A 22,252-nucleotide genomic window follows, 5' to 3' on the forward strand; every position below is an offset into this window, starting at 1 on the left:
GGTGAGCCTTACTTCTGTTGTGGGCAAAGCTTTGGAAAGGATTATAAGAGATAGGATTTATAAGCATCTGGAAAGGAATAATTTGATTAGGGATAGTCAACACGGTTTTGTGAAGGGTAGGTTGTGCCTCACAAACCTTATTGAGTTCTTTGAGAAGGTGACCAAAGAGGTGGATGAGGGTAAAGCAGTTGATGTGGTGTATATGGATTTCAGTAAAGCGTTTGATAAGGTTCCCCATGGTAAGCTATTGCAGAAAATACGGAGGCATGGGATTGAGGGTGATTTAGCAGTTTGGATCAGAAATTGGCTCGCTGTGAGAAGACAGAGGGTTGATGGTTGATGGGAAATGTTCATCCTGGAGTTCAGTTACTAGTGGTGCACCGCAGGGATCTGTTTTGGGGCCACTGCTGTTTGTCATTTTTATAAATGACCTGGATGAGGGCATAGAAGGATGGGTTAGTAAATTTGCGGATGACACTAAAGCCGGTGGAGTTGTGGACAGTGTGGAAGGATGTTGCAGGTTACAGAGGGACATAGATAAGCTGCAGAGCTGGGCTGAGAGATTGAAAATGGAGTTTAATGCGGAAAAGTGTGAAGTGATTCACTTTGGAAGGAGTAACAGGAATACAGAGTACTGGGCTAATGGTAAGATACTTGGTAGTGTGGATGAGCAGAGAGATCTCGGTGTCCATGTGCATAGGTCCCTGAAAGTTGGCACCCAGGTTGATAGGGTTGTTAAGAAGGCGTACGGTGTGTTAGCTTTTATTGGTAGAGGGATTGAGTTTCGGAGCCATGAGGTCATGTTGCAGCTGTACAAAACTCTGGTGCGGCCACACTTGGAGTATTGCGTACAGTTCTGGTCGACGCATTATAGGAAGGATGTGGAAGCATTGGAAAGGGTGCAGAGGAGATTTACCAGGATGTTGCCTGGTATTGTGGGAAGGTCTTATGAGGAAAGGCTGAGGGACTTGAGGTTCTTTTCACTCGAGAGAAGGAGGTTAAGAGGTGACTTAATAGAGGCATACAAGATGATTCGAGGATTAGATAGGGTGGATAGTGAGAGCCTTTTTCCTCGGATGGTGATGGCTCGCACGAGGGGACATAGCTTTAAATTGAGGGGTGAGAGATATAGGACAGATGTTAGAGGTAGGTTCTTTACTCAGAGAGTAGTAAGGGCGTGGAATGCCCTGCCTGCAGCAGTAGTGGACTCGTCAACATTAAGGGGATTTAAATGGTCATTGGATGAACATATGGATGAGTTTGGAATAGTGTAGGTTAGATGGGCTTTACATTGATTTCACAGCTCGGCGCAACATTGAGGGCCGAAGGGTCTGTACTGCGCTGTGATGTTCTATGTTCTATGTTGTACATTCACAAGCTTTTGTAGTTCCTTGCGGTCTTGGGCAGAGCAGGAGCCATTCCAAGCTGTGATTCAACCAGAAAGAATGCTTTCTATGGTGCATCTGTAAAAGTTGGTGAGACTTGTAGCTGACATGCCAAATTTCCTTAGTCTTCTGAGAAAGTAGAGCCGTTGGTGGGCTTTCTTAACTATAGTGTCGGCATGGGGGAACCAAGACAGGTTGTTGGTGATCTGGACACCTAAAAACCTGAAGCTTTCGACCCTTTCTACTTCGTCCCCGATGATGTAGACAGGGGCATGTTTTCCTTAAGCTTCCTGAAGTTGATGACTATCTCCTTCGTTTTTCTGCCTCTCCTGGCGGTCACCCATCTACCTGACTGAACCTGTGGTGTGACAACATAGAACATAGAACATAGAACATAGAACATTACAGCACAGCACAGGCCCTTCGGCCCTCGATGTTGCGCCGACCTGTGAAACCAATCAAAAGCCCCTCTAACCTACACTATTCCAATATCATCCATATGTTTATCCAATGACCCTTTAAATGCCCTTAATGTTGACGAGTCCACTACTGTTGCAGGCAGGGCATTCCACGCCCTTACTACTCTGAGTAAAGAACCTACCTCTGACATCTGTCCTATATCTATCACCCCTCAATTTAAAGCCATGTCCCCTCGTGCTAGCCATCACCATCCGAGGAAAAAGGCTTTCACTGTCCACCCTATCTAATCCTCTGATCATCTTGTATGCCTCTATTAAGTCGCCTCTTAACCTTCTTCTCTCTAACGAAAACAGCCTCAAGTCGCTCAGCCTTTCCTCATAAGACCTTCCCACCATACCAGGCAACATCCTGGTAAATCTCCTCTGCACCCTTTCCAATGCTTCCACATCCTTCCTATAATGCGGCGACCAGAACTGTACACAATACTCCAAGTGCAGCCGCACCACAGTTTTGTACAGTTGCAGCATGACATCATGGCTCTGAAACTCAATCCCTCTACCAATAAAAGCTAACACACTGTACGCCTTAACAACCCTATCAACCTGGGTGCCAACTTTCAGGGATCTATGCACATGGACACCGAGATCTCTCTGCTCATCCACACTACCAAGTATCTTACCATTAGCCCAGTACTCTGTATTCTTGTTACTCCTTCCAAAGTGAATCACCTCACACTTTTCCGCATTAAACTCCATTTGCCACCTCTCAGCCCAGCTCTGCAGCTTATCTATGTCCCTCTGTAACCTGCAACAACCTTTCGCACTGTACACAACTCCACCGACTTTAGTGTCATCCGCAAGCCTTCTACGCCCTCATCCAGGTCATTTATAAAAATGACAAACAGCAGTGGCCCCAAAACAGATCCTTGTGGTACACCACTAGTAACTGAACTCCAGGATGAACATTTCCCATCAACCACCACCCTCTATCTTCTTACAGCTAGCCAATTCCTGATCCAAACCACTAAATCACCCTCAATCCCATGCCTCCGTATCTTCTGCAATAGCTTACCATGGGGAACCTTATCAAACGTTTTACTGAAATCCATATACACCACATCAACAGCTTTACCCTCATCCATCTCTTTGGTCACCTTCTCAAAGAACTCAATAAGGTTTGTGAGACACGACCTACCCGTCACAAAACCGTGCTGACTATCCCTAATCAAATTATTCCTTTCTAGGTGATTATAAATCCTATCTCTTATAATCCTTTCCAAAACTTTGCCCACAACAGAAGTAAAGCTCACTGGTCTATAATTACCAGGGTTGTCTCTACTCCCCTTCTTGAACAAGGGAACAACATTTGCTATCCTCCAGTCTTCTGGCACTGTTCCTGTAGACAATGAGGACATAAAGATCAAAGCCAAAGGCTCTGCAATCTCCTCCTTAGCTTCCCAGAGAATCCTAGGATAAATCCCATCCGGCCCAGGGGACTTCTCTATTTTCACACTTTCCAGAATTGCTAACACCTCCTCCTTATGAACCTCAATCCCGTCTTGTCCAATAGCCTGTATCTCAGTATTCTCTTTGACAACATTGTCTTTTTCCTGTGTGAATACTGACAAAAAACATTCATTTAGCGCATCTCCTATCTCTTCGGACTCCACGCACAACTTCCCACTACTGTCCTTGACTGGCCCTAATCTTACCCTTGTCATTCTTTTATTCCTGACATACCTATAGAAAGCTTTATACAACCTCCCTGTAACTAGTGTCTATCACACTCTCTGCCTCCTGTATGCTCCGCAGTGCATCCACCTGCTGCTCCAACTGAACAGTGCGGTCTGTGAGGAGCTGCAGTTGCATACACTTCCTGCAGACAAAGTTGTCAGGGAGATTGGATTGTTCCCTAATTTCCCACATCTGGCAGGAGGAGCATACTACTGCCCTTGCCGCCATAACTGACCTTTTACAGTTAAAAACTCACTTGATGAAGGAGCAGCGTTGTGAAATTTCATGATTCCAAATAAACCTGTTTAAGCTGGTGTTGTGAGACTGCTCCCTGTGGGCGCCCCAGTCCAACACCGACATCACCACATCACAGTTCAAAAAAGAAAACAGAATCTCAAACAAAAGAGAAAATGCTGGAAAATCTCAGCAGGTCTGGCAACATCTGAAAGGAGAGAAAAGAGCTGACGTTTCCAGTCCAGATGAGCGTTTGTCAAAGTTGACAGATTTTTAATAGAATCTCAACTCACCTTTCCCTTGTCTGTGGTCCTCACAGTGACTGTTTATTTTTGGTTCGAGGGGGAGGTCGGGAGGGAAACATTGAAGTCGTGTTTGGGGTTTAACTGTCCCTTTACAACAGCTCCTCCACAAACCACTATCTGGAAGCAGTGACTGCATCGATGCAAATATTCCCCACAACAGCCAATCAGCGTCGCCTCTCTGCTGCCGTCTGCTGGAGGTTTGCCTTCACTTGAACACGGAGGGTATCTTCCTGAGGTCCACCTTCTAGAAGCACTGCGTGTGCCGATACCAATAATCCCCGTGACAGCCAATCAGCATCGCCTCTCTGCTGCCCTCTGCTGGAGGCTTGCCTTCACTTGAACACGGAGGGTGCTTGCTGAGGTTATTCATGAAGGTCCTGCTTTCCCAACCCTACCCCTCGCCTGAGGTGTGGTGATCCTCAGGTTAAATAACCACCAGTCAGTCTCCCCCTCAAAGGGGAAAGCAGCTCATGGTCATCTGACGCTTTGGTAACTTTCATTGTTGTCATGTTTGTGTCTTTTGCAGTATTACAGACCATTTAATCTTCGGATTTCTCTGATTGGAGTTGAGGTGTGGACCACAGACCAAGTCACAGTGGACAGGAGTGCGTCAGGGACAATGAGCCGGTTTCTCCATTGGAGGAAAATTCATCTTCTTCCACGACTGCCCAATGACAGTGCCCATCTCGCAACGTGTGTACCCAACAACCAAACTTCATATCAAACTAGCTGGGTGGCAGATAGGAATTCTTTTTCAATGTGTTCCTATGTTGTAAACTCTACTGGTTAGTGCAGATTTTACGACCCATTCCTATTTGAGAGGGAGATTGTCAGCTTTGACCCGGTGCAGTCCATGTGGTAAAGACCATGCACCATGTTGGTAGGAAGGGACTTTTATCAATAAAGTACCAGGAAGGTCAATAATGAAAGATTCCAGATTGAACTTGAACTCCCGATCTCGATGTTGGGTGGGATTTGAACTCACATTATCAGATATGTTGCAGCCATTGTCCCAATCTCTCAGCTGTTCCTACTGTTTCTTTTCTCCTCTCTGTAAATCCAATCCCTTTACAAAGTTATGATAGACGCTGTTTTCTCAATCCAATCATTTCTCCAACACTATTTTATGAGTAATATGAATTTCCCTCAATTCTTCCCACTGACTCGACCCTTGATCCCTTTTGGGAATCATTTGTGTCTTTCTCCATGAAGAAGCTGTTTCATTGCTCTGCCATTTCCTTGTTCGACATTGTAACTGCTCCAGTTTTGGATTGTAAGGAACCTCCGATTGTTTTTATGAACCTTGTCGTTTTTATATACTCATGCAAGCTTTTCCAGCCCACTTTGATGTGACTTGAAAGTTTACTCTGACTCTGTTTTTGCTCCCTGAATCAATATCCTTTGCGGAATTCTGGGCTGCTCCCAATCCTGAGGCTTGATACTTTTTCCAGCAACTTTAGATGACTCCTCTTTGTATCGAATACTAACCTGATCTCACATCAAACTGACCTGTTCTGGTGCCACAGAACAAAGAACAGTACAAGCACAGAAACAGGCCCTTCGGCCCTCCAAGCCTGTGCCGATCATGATGCCCGAACTAAATTATTCGGCCTGTATCCCTCTATTCCCTCCCTATTCATGGACCCATCCAGATGCCTCTTAAATGTTGCTAATGTGCCCGCTTCCACCACCTCCTCTGGCAGCAGGTTCCAGGCACCCACCGCTCTCTGCGTGAAAAACTTCCCCCGCACATCTCCCTTAAACTTTCCCCCTCTCGCCTTGAACCTGTGTCCCTTGTAATTGACACTTCCACCCTGGGAAAAAACCTCTGACTCTCCACCCTGTCTGTGCCTCTCATCATTTTGTAGACCTCTATCAGGTCTCCCCTCAGCCTCTGTCTTTGCAATGAAAACAATGCTAGTTTATTCAACCTCTCCTCATCGCCAACACCCTCGAGACTCGGGGATTTTCACAGTGACTTCATTGCAGTTACTGTGAGCCTACTTGTGACACTAATAAATAAACTTGAACTTAAAACTTTTAAACAACATCCTGGTGAACCTTCTTTGCAGCCTCTCCAAAGCTTCCACATCCTTCTGATAATGTGGTGACCAGAGCTGCACGCAATACTCCAAATGCAGCCTAACCCAGGTTTTATATAGCTGCTTCATGATTTCCCATGATTGGTTGGCAAGTGGAACTGTTGCCATGGAGAATGCAGCATGGAACAGTGAACTGCGCAGCTTTGTTCAAATTTAAACTGGACAGACTGACTCTGATTGGGCAAGGTATGTGGAATGAACCAGGGAAGAACTGTGGCAAAACACGTTCATACCACACAAGCATCAGGCAATGACCACCTCGAACAAGAGAGGATCGAGTAAGAAGCCTGACAGCACCAGCTTAAAGTCCAACAGGTTAATTTGGAATCACGAGTTTTCAGAGCGCTGCCACTCACCTGATGAAGGAGCAGCGTTCCGAAAGCTCATGATTCCAAATAAACCTGTTGGACTTTAACCTGGTGTCGTGAGACCACCACAGTCCAACGCCGACATCCTCACACCAAGAGAGGATCTAACCATTGCCCCTTGACATTTTGTCACAGAATCATAGAATCCTACAGTGCAGAAGGAGGCTATTCGGCCCATCGAGTCTGCACCGACCACAATCCCACCCACGCCCTATCCCCATAACCCATCCATTTACCCTAGCTAGTCCCCCTGACACTAAGGGGCAATTTAGCATGGCCAATCCACCTAACCCGCACATGTTTAGGACTGTGGGAGGAAACTGGAGCGCCCGGAGGAAACCCACGCAGACACGGGGAGAACCTGCAAATTCCACACAGACAGTGACCCAAGTCGGGGATTGAACCCGGGTTCCTGGCACTGAGGCAGCAGTGCTAACCACTGTGCCACCGTGCCACACACGTTTTGGTAGCGTGCATCCCATCATTCAAGAGGACAAGAGATCATGACAACACCCTGACTTCATTGTGTCTCGGAGGTGCGTCACCGTGAATGTGGAGATAATTCCATGGCCTTTATAAAAATGATGTGTCTGTTCTGTCCATGGGAGATCATTGTTCATGGATTCCTGCCCATTTTTGAAGTTAATTTTGGTTTCTCTCTTTTACAGAGGTAGCTTTTTTACGGATGGAATCGCAGGCTTGGCGATGTTTGGCAGGATATGTTCAACTGAACTATCTGGTGGGGTGAACACGGTGAGTGCCATAATCAGAATGAATGGAAAAGGCTGGAAGGACCGAATGGCCTCCTCTGTTCCTATTTTCTATGAGTGCCCATTCTTTGCTCTATATCCCCCCATTCCTCTTATAGAACATAGAACATAGAACATAGAACAGTACAGCACAGAACAGGCCCTTCGGCCCACGATGTTGTGCCGACCTTCAGTAAGCTTAACATCGGTAGTGGGGAAAATTCAGTAAGCTTAACATCGGTAGTGGGGAAAATTCAGTAAGCTTAACATGGGTAGTGGGGAAAATTCTCAAATCCATTATCAAGGACTTTAGAGCAGAGCATTTAGAAAGCAGTGGCAGGATCAGACAGAGTCAGCATGGATTTATGAAGGGGAAATCATGCTTGACAAATCTGTTGGAATTCTTTGAAGATAGCTCCTTGAAAGTGGAGTCACAGGTGGACAGAGTGGTGAAGAAGGCATTCGGCATGTTTGGTTTCATCGGTCAGAACATTGAATACAGGAGTTGGGACGTCTTGGTGAAGTTGTTCAAGACATTGGTAAGGTCACACTTGGAATACTGTGTACAGTTCTGGTCACCCTATTATAGAAAGGATATTATTAAACTCGAAAGAGTGCAGCAAAAATTTACTATGATGCTACCGGGACTTGATAGATTGAGTTATAAGGAGAGGCTGGATAGACTGGGATTTTTTTCTCTGGAGCGTAGAAGGCTGAGGGGTGATCTTATAGAGGTCTATAAAATAATGAGGGGCATAGATCAGCTAGATAGTCAATATCTTTTCCCAAAGGTAGGGGAGTCTAAAACTAGAGGGCATAGGTTTAAGGTGAGAGGGGAGAGATACAAAAGTGTCCAGAGGGGCAATTTTTTCACACAGAGGGTGGTGAGTGTCTGGAACAAGCTGCCAGAGGTAGTCATAGAGGCAGGTACAATTTTGCCTTTTAAAAAGCGCTTAGACAGTTACATGAATAGGTTGGGTATCGAGGGATATGGGCCAAATGTGGCCAATTGGGACGAGCTTCAGGGTTTAAAAAAAAGGGTGGCATGGACAAGTTGGGCTGAAGGGCCTGTTTCCATGCTGTAAACCTCAATGATTCTGTGATTCTATGTAACTAGTAGAGTTGACAAGGGGGAGCCAGTCGATGTGGTGTATTTGGACTTTCAGAAAGCATTTGACAAAGTCCAGCACAAGGAGATTATCGTGCAAGATTAAAGCACACAGGACTGGGGCAGGTGTATTGAGATGGATAGAAAACTGGTTGGCAGAGAGGAAACAAAGATTAGGAATTAATGGGTCCTTTTCAAATTGGCAGGCAGTAACTAGTGGGGTACCACAGGGGTCGGTGCTGGGACCCCAGCTATTCACAATATATATTAATGATTTGAATGAAGGAACAAAATGTAACATCTCAAAGTTTGCAGATGATACCAAGTTGGGTGGGAGAATGAACTGTGACGAGGATGCAGAGATCCTTCAGAATGATCTGGACAGGTTGGGTGAGTGGGCTAATCAATGGCAGATGCAGTATAATTTGGATAAATGTGAGGTTATTCACTTTGGAAGCAAAAACAAGGCGGCAGATTACTACCTGAGTGGCTGTAAATTGGGAGAGGGGAGTGTGCAGCGGGACCTGGGTGTCCTTGTGCCCCAGTCTCTGAAGGTAAGCATGCAGGTGCAGCAGGCGGTAAAGAAGGCAAATGGTATGTTGGCTTCAATGCGAGAGATTTTGAGCATGGATGTCACAGAGACATAGAAGTTTACAGCACGGAAACAGGCCCTTCAGCCCAAATTGTCCATGATACCCATTTTTTAATCCCTAAACCAGTCCCAATTAATTTGGCCCATATCCCTTGATACCCATCTTATCCATGTAACTGTCTAAACGCTTTTTAAAAGATAAAATTGTACCTGCCTCTATTATCACCTCTGGCAGCTTGTTCCAGACACTCACCACCCTCTGTGTGAAAAGATTGCCCCTCTGGACCCTTTTGCATCTGTCCCCTCTCACCTTAAACCTATGCCCTCTAGTTTTAGACTCCCCTACCTTTGGGAAAAGATATTGACTATCTACCTTGTCTATCCCCCTCATTATTTTATAGACCTCTATAAGGTCACCCCTCAGCCTTCTACACTCCAGCGAAAAAAGTCACAGTCTATCCAACCTCTCCTTATAACTCAATCCATCAAGTCCCGGTAGCATCCTAGTAGATCTTTTCTGCACTCTTTCTAGTTTAATAATATCCTTTCTATAATAGGGTGACCAGAATTGCACACAGTATTCCAAGTGTGGCCTTATCAATGTCACCTTCTCAAAGTGATTTCCCCTCAAATTCAACAATTTGACAATTCAACAATTTGCGGCCCGGTAGCACAGTGGTTAGCACTGCTGCTTCACAGCCCCAGGGACCTGGGTTCGAATCCCGGCTCGGGTCGCTGTCTGTGTGGAGTTTGCACATTCTCCTCGTGTCTGCGTAGGTTTCCTCCGGGTGCTCCGGTTTCCTCCCACAGTCCAAAGATGTGTGGGTTAGGTTAATTGGCCATGCTAAAATTGCCCCTTAGTGTCCTGAGATGCGTAGGTTAGAGGGATTAGCAGGTAAAATATGTAGGGATATGCGGGTAGGGCCTGGGTGGGATTGTGGTCGGTGCAGACTCGATGGGCCAAATGGCCTCTTTCTGCACTGTAGGGTTTCTATGATTCTATGAAGACGTCCCAATGTTCTGACCGATGAAACCAAGCATGCCGAATGCCTTCTTCACCACTCTGTCCACCTGTGACTCCACTTTCAAGGAGCTATGAACTTATACCTCTCTTTGTTCTATAACTCTCCCCAATGCCCTACCATTAACTGAGTAAGTCCTACCCTTGTTCAATCTACCAAAATGCATCACCTCGCATTTGTCTAAATTAAACTCCATCTGCCATTTGTCAGCCCACTGGCCCAATTGATCAAGATGCCATTGCAATCCTGGATAACCTTCTTCACTGTCCACTATGCCACCAATCTTAGTGTCAGCTGCAAACGTACTAACCATGCCCCCTATATTCTCATCCAAATTATTAATGTAAATGACCCAACACCAATCCCTGAGGCACACCGCTGGTCACAGGCCTCCAATTTGAAAAACAACCCTCTACAACCACCCTCTGGCTTCTGTCATCAAACCAATTTTTGTATCCATTTAGATACCTCACCCTGAACCCCGTGAGATTTAACCTTATGCGACAACCTCCCACGTGGTACCTTGTCAAAGGCCTTGCTAAAGTCCATGTAGACAACATCAACTGCCCTGCCCTCATCTACCTTCTTGGTTACCCCTTCAAAAAACTCAATCAAATTTGTGAGACATGATTTTCCACTCACAAAGCCATGCTGACTGTCCCTAATCAGTCCTTGCGTCTCTAAATGCCTGTAGATTCTGTCTCTCAAAATACCTTCCAACAACTTACCCACCACAGATGTGAGGCTCACTAGCCTGTGGTTCCCAGGCTTTTCCCTGCAGCCCTTTTTAAACAAAGGCACAACATTTGCTACCCTCCAATCTTCAGGCACCTCACCCGTGACTATCGATGATTCAAATATCTCTACTAGGGGACTCTCAATTTCCTCCCTAGCCTCCCACAATGTCCTGGGATACACTTCATCAGGTCCCGGGGATTTATCTACCTTGATGCACTTTAAGACTTCCAGCACCTCCTTCTCTGTAATATATACACTCCTCAAGACTATTTATTTCCCCAAGTTCCCTAACATCCATGCTTTTCTCAACAGTAAATACTGATGAGAAATATTCATTTAGGATCTTCTCTGTAATATATACACTCCTCAAGACATCACTATTTATTTCCCCAAGTTCCCTAACATCCATGCTTTTCTCAACAGTAAATACTGATGAGAAATATTCATTTAGGACCTCACCCATCTCTTGTGTATCGGCACATAGATGACCTTGTTGATCCTTAAGAGGCCCTACTCTCTCCCTTGTTACTCTTTTGCCCTTTATGTATTTGTAGAAGGTCTTTGGATTCTCCTTTGCCTTATCTGCCAAAACAATCTTGTGTCCCCTTTTTGCCCTCCTGATTTTTCTCTTAACTCTACTCCTACACCCCCTATAGTCTTCAAGGGATTCACTTGATCCAAGCTGCCAATGCATGTCATGTGCCTCCTTCTTCTTCTTGGCCCAGGCCTCAATATCCCGAGTCATCCAGGGTTCCCTACTTCTGCCAGCTTTGCCCTTCACTCTAAAAGGAATTTGCTTACCCTGAACTCTGGTTAACACACTTCTGAAAGCCTTCCACATACCAGATGCCTCTTTGCCTTCCCACAGACTCCCCCAATCAACTGTGGAAAGTTCCTGCCTGTTACATCAAAATTGGCCTTGCCCCAATTTAGAATTTTAACTTTTGGGCCAGACCTATCATTCTCCATAGCTATCTTAAAACTAATAGAATTATGGTCACTGGTCCCAATGTGATCCCTCACTGACACCTCTGTCACCTGCCCTTCCTTATTTCCCAAGAGGAGGTCAAGTTTTGCCCTCTCTCTAGTCGGGCCATCCACATACTGAATGAGAAATTCCTCCTGAATACACTCGACAAATTTCTCCCCATCCAACCCTCCAATACTGTGGCTGTCCCAGTCAATGTTGGGAAAGTAAAAATCCCCAACTATTACCACCCTATTTTTCTTGGAGCTATCTGTAATTTTCTCACATATTTGCTCCTCAATTTCCCGCTGACTATTTGGGGGCCTATTGTACAACCTGATCAAAGTGATTTCCCCTTCCCACTTACCAGATGTCCCTTTCATCCCTAAGCCTGTCCTCTCATCTCTTAGACTCCATCTGACGAAGGGGCAGCGCTCCGAAAGCTTATTGTATTTGCTACCAAATAAACCTGTTGGACTTTAACCTGGTGTTGTGAGACTTCTTACTGTGCTTACCCCAGTCCAACGCCGGCATCTCCACATCATGACTCTCATCTCTTAGTCAGACATCATGTCTCTATTTTTGATAGCAGCCTCACAAAGCATCTTCACTAACACAATCTCACATGGGCATCCTTTATTTGATAAAGGGGGGCCTACAAAAGCCATTCGTATTTTATGGCCTTGTCAGTGAAGTTACCTGAATCTCTAAGGAATGTGGTCAGTTCATCTGGCCTTCAGGATATTTCCCAATTATCGCCCTGATAAGTTTGTTTATTGCCAACACAATGAAACACTTGTATATATTGCTTATCAATTCAATGACTGAGCTTTTTATTCCGAGGGGTAATTAAAAGGGGTATCATCATGTCACCATGAATTCTTGTCAGTTCCCACTAAGTCCCCGACCGTAACTCTTTCATTGGCTAAGACATTAATGTCTTTCTGAATCTGTTTTGATTAGAATCTGTGAAGGCTGCTTCATTAAAACTCACTCTTATATCAGTTGTTTCTGATAAGGTGTCTGGTGAAGCAATTAAGTCTCCTTTATGGCCTTGTGATTCCAACAGTTGAGTGCTTTAAAGAAATGTATCAAACGTGTTTGGTATCAAAGGGACACTCTGTAACTGTGCATCTAAGTTTCTTTGTTTAATTTCTAAACATGTATAGAATATATATTGATATGTATGGATTAATTAAAGGTATTACATGTACCTTTGAAACTACAAAGTATTTAAAACACCTAATTACAATTACTAGCAAACTTGCTCCACATTGAGAATGTTAATTCGACATCCAAGTTGATTAAAAATCCTAGCAGAGCCTGGCAATCTTACAGTCACCCTTTTCTTTTCTATCTTTCGACACAGCCTCTCCTTACAACTCAAACCATCAAGTCCCGGCAGCATCCTAGTAAATCTTTTCTGCACTCTTTCTAGTTTAATAGTATCCTTTCTATAATAGGGTGACCAGAATTGCACACAGTATTCCAAGTGTGGCCTTACCAATGTCTTGTACAACTTCAACAAGACGTCCCAACTCCTGTATTCAATGTTCTGACCAATGAAACCAAGCATGCCGAATGCCTTCTTCACCACTCTGTCCACCTGTGACTCCACTTTCAAGGAGCGGTGAATCTGTACCCTGAGATCTCTTTGTTCTGTAACTCTCCCCAGTGCCCTACCATTAACTGAGTAAGTCCTGCCCTGGTTCAATCTACCAAAATGCATCACCTCACATTTATCTAAATTAAACTCCATCTGCCATTCGTCAGCCCACTGGCCCAATTGATCAAGATTCAATCGGAGATAACCTTCTTCACTGTCCACTATGCCACCAATCTTGTTGTCATCTGCAAACTTACTAACCATGCCCCCTATATTCTCATCCAAATCATTAATATAAATGACAATTAACAGTGGGCCCAGCACTGATCCTTGAGGCACACCGCTGGTCACAGGCCTCCAGTTTGAAAAACAACCCTCTACAACCAACCTCTGGCTTCTGTCATCAAGCCAATTTTGTATCCATTTGGATACAAAAATATGTTGTTGCAATTACACAGGGCCTTGCTGAGGCCACACCTAGAGTATTGTGTGCAGTTTTGGTCTCCTTTTCTGAGGAAGGATGTTCTTGCTCTCGAGGGAGTGCAGCGAAGGTTTACCAGGCTGATTCCGGGGATGGCGAGGCTGATGTACGAGGAGAGATTGACGAGGTTAGGATTGTTTTTGTTGGAGTTCAGACGAATATAGGGGAATCTCATGGAGACTGATAAAATTCCAACAGGACTAGACAGGGTAGATGCAGGGAGGATGTTACCTTCATAGCCATGATCATAATGAATGCAGAGCAGGCTCAAAAAGCCAAATGGCCTCCAACTCCTCCTATTTGCTATGTTTCTATCACCTTACAAACCCATGACCAAGAACATCAGATCTTGCAAACACCAGCACTCGGAGGGTCCCCTTCAACAGATCCTGCAAACACCAGCACTCAGAGAGTCCCCTTCAACAGATCCTGCAAACACCAGCACTCGGAGGGTCCCCTTCAACAGATCCTGCAAACACCAGCACTCGGAGGGTCCCCTTCAACAGATCCTGCAAACACCAGCACTCGGAGGGTCCCCTTCAACAGATCCTGCAAACACCAGCACTCGGAGGGTCCCCTTCAAATTCTGGAATTCCCTCCCTAACAGCACTGTGGGAGCACTTACTCCACATGACTAGCAATTGAAGAAGATACCACACCAACAGCTTCTCAAGGGTGATGAAGGACGAGCAATAACGGCTGGCCGAGCCAGAGACAGCCCATGACAAACATCACCAGGGAACTGGGAGAGAGGGAGCTGGGAGAGAGGGAGCTGGGAGAGAGGGAGCTGGGAGAGAGGGAGCTGGGAGACCGGGGAGCTGGGAGACCGGGGAGCTGGGGGAGAGGGAGCTGGGAGAGAGGGAGCTGAGGGAGAGGGAGCTGGGAGAGAGGGAGCTGGGAGAGAGGGAGCTGTGGGAGAGAGGGAGCTGGGATGGGAGAGAGGGAGCTGGGGGAGAGGGAGCTGGGAGAGGGGGAGCTGGGAGAGAGGGAGCTGGGGGAGAGGGAGCTGGGAGAGAGGGAGCTGGGGGAGAGGGATTTGGGAGAGAGGGAGCTGGGAGAGAGGGAGCTGGGAGAGAGGGAACTGGGAGAGAGGGAGCTGGGAGAGAGGGAGCTGGGGGAGAGGGAGCTGGGGGAGAGGGAGCTGGGAGAGAGGGAGCTGGGAGAGAGGGAGCTGGGAGAGAGGGAGCTGGGAGATATGGGAGCTGGGAGCGAGGGAGCTGGGGGAGAGGGAGCTGGGGGAGAGGGAGCTGGGGGAGAGGGAGCTGGGGGAGAGGGAGCTGGGAGAGAGGGAGCTGGGAGAGAGGGAGCTGGGAGACCGGGGAGCTGGGGGAGAGGGAGCTGGGAGACCGGGGAGCTGGGGGAGAGGGAGCTGGGGGAGAGGGAGCTGGGAGAGAGGGAGCTGGGAGAGAGGGAGCTGGGGGAGAGGGAGCTGGGGGAGAGGGAGCTGGGGGAGAGGGAGCTGGGAGAGAGGGAGCTGGGGGAGAGGGAGCTGGGGGAGAGGGAGCTGGGGGAGAGGGAGCTGGGAGAGAGGGAGCTGGGGGAGAGGGAGCTGGGGGAGAGGGAGCTGGGGAGAGGGAGCTGGGAGAGAGGGAGCTGGGAGAGAGGGAGCTGGGAGAGAGGGAGCTGGGGGAGAGGGAGCTGGGAGAGAGGGAACTGGGAGAGAGGGAGCTGGGGGAGAGGGAGCTGGGGAGAGGGAGCTGGGAGAGAGGGAGCTGGGGGAGAGGGAGCTGGGAGAGAGGGAGCTGGGGGAGAGGGAGCTGGGGAGAGGGAGCTGGGGGAGAGGGAGCTGGGGAGAGGGAGCTGGGAGAGAGGGAGCTGGGGGAGAGGGAGCTGGGAGAGAGGGAGCTGGGAGAGAGGGAGCTGGGAGAGAGGGAGCTGGGGGAGAGGGAGCTGGGGGAGAGGGAGCTGGGAGAGAGGGAGCTGGGAGATATGGGAGCTGGGAGCGAGGGAGCTGGGAGAGAGGGAACTGGGAGAGAGGGAGCTGGGAGAGAGGGAGCTGGGAGAGAGGGAGCTGGGAGAGAGGGAGCTGGGAGAGAGGGAGCTGGGAGAACGGGGAGCTGGGGGAGAGGGAGCTGGGAGAGAGGGAGCTGGGAGAGAGGGAGCTGGGGGAGAGGGAGCTGGGGGAGAGGGAGCTGGGAGAGAAGGAGCTGGGGGAGAGGGAGCTGGGGGAGAGGGAGCTGGGGCAGCTGAGTGCTGTCTGTTCACTGTGGCCTCCACATAAGAACCATCACAACGTGTGGGACTGAGTGTGAGCACAAATATGTTTAATTTTAAAGTTTATTTATTAGTGTTACAAGAAGCCTCATATTAACACTGCAATGAAATTACTGTGAAAATCCCCGAGTCGCCACACTCCGGCACCTGTTCGGGTACACTGAGGGAGAATTTAGAATGGTCAATGCACCCTAACCAGCACGCCTTTCAGACTGTGGGAGCAAACCGGAGCACCCAGAGGAAACCCATGCAGACACGGGGAGAACATGCAAACTCCACACAGACAGTGACCCAGGTCGGGAATCGAACCCAGGTCCCAGCCTCTGTGAGACAGCAGTGTTAACCACTGTGTCACCGTGCTGCCCCGGGTCCCTGGCACTGTGAGACAGCAGTGCTAACCACTGTGTCACCGTGCTGCCCCGGGTCCCTGGCGCTGTGAGACAGCATTGCTAACCACTGTGTCACCGTGCTGCCCCGGGTCCCTGGTGCTGTGAGACAGCAGTGCTAACCACTGTGTCACCGTGCTGCCCCGGGTCCCTGGCACTGTGAGACAGCAGTGCTAACCACTGTGTCACCGTGCTGCCCCGGGTCCCTGGCACTGTGAGGCAGCAGTGCTAACCACTGTGTCACCGTGCTGCCCCGGGTCCCTGGCGCTGTGAGGCAGCAGTGCTAACCACTGTGTCACCGTGCTGCCCCGGGTCCCTGGCACTGTGAGGCAGCAGTGCTAACCACTGTGTCACCGTGCTGCCCCGGGTCCCTGGCGCTGTGAGGCAGCAGTGCTAACCGCTGTGCCACCGTGCTGCCTGAATGTGTGACTCAGCTAAAGACCTGACCTGAAGATCACTTCATGGCGAGGCCACAAGGAATTACATGAAGTGGTGGAGACTTTCCAGGTGCAAGATTCACCCTATTTTAACCCTCAGGGTTACCCAGGGCCATGTTGCCTACAATGGGCACTCATCAACTCATTTCAATGTTGGGGTCGAATCGTGACATTTAAAGTTCCCCTTTGCATCCGTCCTGGATCTTTTCCCCAGTTTGAGAACAAAGAACAAAGAAAACTACAGCACAGGAACAGGCCCTTCGGCCCCTCCAAGCCTGCACCGACCATGCTGCCCGACTGAACTAAAACCCCTACCCTTCCGGGGACCATATCCCTCTATTCCCATTTTATTCATGTATTTGTCCTTTGATGCTCCTTAAAACTCACTATCGTATCCGCTTCCACAAACTCTCCTGGCAGCGGGTTCCAGGCACCCACCACCCTCTGTGTAAAAATACTTGCCTCGTATAGGAGCAGGCTGAGGGTAAAAGAGTTTGTTTCTACGCTTGATTTATTTATTTATTTTTCAGTGATTTTTGTGTTTAAAATCGGAGGTTTTTTCCGAAACCGGAAGTAGGCCCAGGAGAGGCCTGGGAAGGTATTTGGTGGGTTTAAAAGCAAGCCGTACTTTTGAGCGGGCAGCGTTGTAGCGGAGTAAGCAGGGAGCAGAGTGAGAGCTGTAAGGGCTTTGGCTCTAAAGGCTTCGGCAGAAAGGGTGAGGCGGGGTAAGTTTAATTCCTTTTGTTGTCTCTTCAATTGCAAATCTTAAGTTCAGTCCATGTGGATTCCGAGGAAAAGGGGGGGAAATAGCTCATTGTTCCATTGGAGCAACTCTATCTGCCAGTGGTACTGGCAAGGTATCTAGAGGGGATGGGTGTGCAGGCAGTGCTATGTTCCTCTTGCACTATGTTTGAGGTGAGGGACGACGACAGTGTCCCTGCTGATTACACCTGTGGGAAGTGCACCCATCTGCAGCTCCTCCAAAACCGTGTTAGGGAACTGGAGCTGGAGTTGGATGAACTTAGGATCATTAGGGAGGCAGAGGTGGCCATAGAAACATAGAAACATAGTAATACTATAGCACAAACAGGCCCTTCGGCCCACAAGTTGTGCCGAACACATCCCTACCTTCTAGACCTACCTATAACCCTCCATCCTTTTAAGCTCCATGTACTCATCCAGGAGTCTCTTAAAAGACCCTATTGAGTTCGCCTCCACCACCACTGACGGCAGCCGATTCCACTCGCCCACCACCCTCTGTGTGAAAGACTTACCCCGAACATCTCCCCCAGCACTTTAAACCTGTGTCCTCTCGTAGCAGCCATTTCCACCCTGGGAAAAAGCCTCTGAGAGTCCACCCGATCTATGCCTCTCAACCTCTTATACACCTATATTAGGTCTCCTCTCATCCTTCGTCTCTCCAAGGAGAAAAGACCGAGCTCCCTCAGCCTATCCTCATAAGGCATGCCACTCAATCCAGGCAACATCCTTGTAAATCTCCTCTGCACCCTTTCAATCTTTTCCATATCCTTCCTATAGTGAGGCGACCAGAACTGAGCACAGTACTCCAAGTGGGGTCTGACGAGTGTCTTACATAGCTGCATCATTATCCCCGGACTCCTAAACTCAATCCCTCAATTGATAAAGGCCAGCACACCATACGCCTTCTTAACCACCTCCTCCACCTGCGGGGCCGATTTCAGAGTCCTATGGGTCCGGACCCCAAGGTCCTTCTGATCCTCCACAGTACTAAGAGTCTTTCCCTTTATATTGTACTCCTTCATCCCATTTGACCTGCCAAAATGGACCACTACGCATTTATCTGGGTTGAAGTCCATCTGCCACTTCTCCGCCCAGTCTTGCATCCTATCTATGTCCCTCTGTAACTTCTGACATCCCTCCAGACTATCCACAACCCCACCAACCTTCGTGTCGTCGGCAAACTTATCAACCCATCCCTCCACTTCCTCATCCAGGTCATTTATGAAAATGACAAACAGCAAGGGTCCCAGAACAGATCCCTGGGGCACACCACTAGTGACTGACCTCCATTTAGAAAAAGACCCATCTATACCCACTCTCTGCCTCCTTTGGGCATGCCAGAAAACCGGCATCTCCACATCCTTTGGGCAAGCCAGTTCTGGATCCACAGGGCAGCAGCCCCTTGGATCCCATGCCCTCTCACTTTTTCCAGAAGCCTTGCATGGGGGAACCTTATCGAACGCCTTGCTAAAATCCATGTAAACCACATCTACCGCCTTCCCTTCGTCAATGTGTTTAGTCACATTTTCAAAGAACTCCACCAGGCTCATAAGGCACGATCTGCCCTTGACAAAGCCATGCTGAGTATTCTTGAGCATACTAAACCTCTCTAAATGCTTATATATCCTGTCCCTCAGGATCTTCTCCATCAGCTTACCAACCACTGAGGTTAGACTCACCGGTCGGTAATTTCCTGGGCTATCCCTATTCCCCTTCTTGAAAATAGGAACCACATCCGCAATCCTCCAATCCTCCGGCACCTCTCCCGTCTCCATCGACGACGCAAAGATCATTGCCAGAGGCTCTGCAATCTCTTCCCTCACCTCCCACAGTAACCTGGGGTACATCCCATCCGGACCCGGCGACTTATCTATCTTGATGCCATTCAAAGATTCCAGCACAACCTCTTTGTTAAAGTCCACATACTCAATCTTTTCAGTCCACCGCAAGCCCTCAGTACATCCACCCAGGTCCTTCTCCTCTGTAAAAACCGAGGCAAAATACTCATAGACACAAGCTTCAGGGATACAGTTACTCCAGGAAAAGAAAACAGATGGGTGACGGTGAGAGGGGCTGGGAGGAAGCAGTCCGTGCAGGGATCCCCTGTGGTCGTTCCCCTTAGCAACAAGTATTCCGCTTTGGATACGGTTGAGGGGGACGACATACCAGTGGTGAGCCGCAGTGAGCGGATCTCCAGCACTGTGTCCGTCTCTGTGGCTCGGGAGGGTAAGGGGCAGAGCGGGAGGGCAATAGTTATTGGGACTCGTTAGTTAGAGGGATAGATAGGAGGTTCTGTGGCAGCAAAAGAGACTCACGGATGGTATGTTGCCTACCGGATGCCAGGGTCCGTGACATCTTGGACCGTGTTTTCCGGATTCTTAAGGGGGAGGGGAAACAGTCACAAGTCGTGGTGCACATTGGTACCAACGACATAGGTAGGAGAAGGGATGGGGATTTAAAACAGGAATTTAGGGAGCTGGGCTGGAAGCTGAGAGCAAAGACAAAACATGTGGTCATCTCTGGTACGCTACCGGTGCCACGTGCGAGCGAGTTGAGGAACAGGGAGAGAGTGCACTTAAACATGTGGTTGCAGGGATGGTGTAGGAGGGAGGGTTTCAGCTACATGGATAATTGGAGCACATTCTGGGGAAGGTGGGACCTGTACAAACAGGACGGGTTGCACCTGAACCAGAGGGGCACCAATATCCTGGGAGGGAAATTTGCTACGGCTCTTCAGGGGGGTTCAAACCAAATTTGCCAGGGGGATGGGAAAAAGAGTTGTAGTCCAGAAGTCAGTGAGGGTGGTGAGGTATTGGGGAAGGTATCAGGGTTTACAGAGCGAGACTGCGGATAGTTGGGAACCTGTCTCGGGGGCAGGGAATTCATATTGTGTTCGTGGAAGTGGAAATGACTAGGGTTGGGAAGCATTTTCCGATCAGGGCCATTGTGATCTCCTGGACTCGTTTCGATCGCCTTAGGGGGTCGGAGAGGAATTTCCCAGATTTTTTTTCCCCATATTGGCCCTGGGGTTTTCACTCTGGGTTTTCGCCTCTCCCTGGAGATCACATGGTCTGGAATGGGGGGGTGGGGGTGAGTTAATAGGTTGTGATGAACAAAGCATCGTAGCTGTGAGGGACAGCTCGGTGGATAGGATATTGGTATGTAGATCGGCTGGAAAATTGGGCGGGGATCCTGGATTCAGGATTCAATCCTGGACCGGGGAGCGGCGCGGGCTTGGAGGGCCGAAGGGCCTGTTCCTGTGCTGTATTGTTCTTTGTTCTTTGTCAAGGGTGGGTACCGGTAGACAGGAAGGTGGGTTGAAGTGTGTCTACTTCAATGCAAGGAGCATCCGGAACAAGGTCGATGAACTTGGGGCTTGGATTGGTACTTGGGACTACGATGTTGTGGCCATTACGGAGACGTGGGTAGAACAAGGACAGGAATGGTTGTTGGACGTTCCGGGGTATAGATGTTTCAGTAAGTGTAGGGAAGCTGGTAAAAGAGTTGGAGGAGTAGCATTGTTAATCAAGGATAGTTTAACGGCTGCGGAAAGGCAGTTCGAGGGGGATCTGCCTACTGAGGTAATATGGGCTGAAGTTAGAAATAGGAAAGGAGCGGTCACGTTATTAGGAGTTTACTATAGGCCCCCAAATAGTAATAGAGATGTGGAGGAAGAAATTGCTAAGCAGATTATGGATAGGTGTGGGAGTCACAGGGTAGTTGTCATGGGGGATTTTAACTTTCCAAATATTGATTGGAACCTTTGTAGGTCGAATAGTTCGGATGGGGCAGTTTTTGTGCAGTGTGTGCAGGAGGGTTTCCTGACACAATATGTGGATAGGCCGACAAGAGGTGAGGCCACATTGGATTTGGTACTGGGAAATGAACCAGGCCAAGTGTTAGATTTGGTTGTGGGAGAGCACTTTGGAGATAGTGACCACAATTCGGTGTCTTTTGTTATTGCAATGGAGAGGGATAGGGTTGTAGGGCAGGGCAAGGTTTATAATTGGGGGAGAGGTAATTATGATGCGATTAGGCAAGAATTAGGGGGCATAAGATGGGAACAGAAACTGTCAGGGAAAGGCACGAATGAAAAGTGGAACTTTTTCAAGGAACAAACTCTGTGTGTCCTTGATAGGTTTGTCCCTGTCAGGCAGGGAGGAAATGGCCGAGTGAGGGAACCATGGTTCACAAAAGATGTGGAATGTCTTGTGAAAAGGAAGAGGGAAGCTTATGTAGGGATGAGGAAACAAGGTTCAGATGGCTCAATTGAGGGTTACAGGTTAGCAAGGAATGAGCTGAAAAAGGGGCTTAGGAGAGCTCGGAGGGGGCATGAGAAGTCCTTGGCGGGTCGGATTAAGGAAAACCTCAAGGCTTTTTACTCTTATGTGAGGAATAAGAGAATGACCAGAGTGAGGTTAGGGCCGGTCAAGGACAATAGTGGGAACTTGTGTATGGAGTCAGTAGAGATAGGCGAGGTGATGAATGAATACTTTTCTTCAGTGTTCACCAAGGAGAGGGGCCATGTTTTTGAGGAAGAGAAGGTGTTACAGGCTAATAGGCTGGAGGAAGTAGATGTTCAGAGAGAGGATGTCCTGGCAGTTTTGAATAAACTGAAGGTCGATAAGTCCCCTGGGCCTGAT

The 22,252-nt window shown here is 48.3% G+C and overlaps 1 protein-coding gene across 1 annotated transcript in view; it reads left to right on the forward strand.

The window, feature by feature from the left end:
• The window catches only part of LOC144481001 (disintegrin and metalloproteinase domain-containing protein 12-like), a 189,672-nt gene that overhangs the window by 72,768 nt on the left and 94,652 nt on the right, over nucleotides 1-22,252 (forward strand). Inside the window, exons 9-10 of the mRNA XM_078200663.1 lie at nucleotides 4,604-4,770; nucleotides 7,216-7,300. Coding sequence (XP_078056789.1) covers nucleotides 4,604-4,770; nucleotides 7,216-7,300 — 252 coding nt within the window. The remainder of the gene's footprint in view (nucleotides 1-4,603; nucleotides 4,771-7,215; nucleotides 7,301-22,252) is intronic.

Source organism: Mustelus asterias, chromosome 1, assembly GCF_964213995.1.
Source record: "Mustelus asterias chromosome 1, sMusAst1.hap1.1, whole genome shotgun sequence".
NCBI classification, from domain to species: Eukaryota; Metazoa; Chordata; class Chondrichthyes; order Carcharhiniformes; family Triakidae; genus Mustelus; species Mustelus asterias.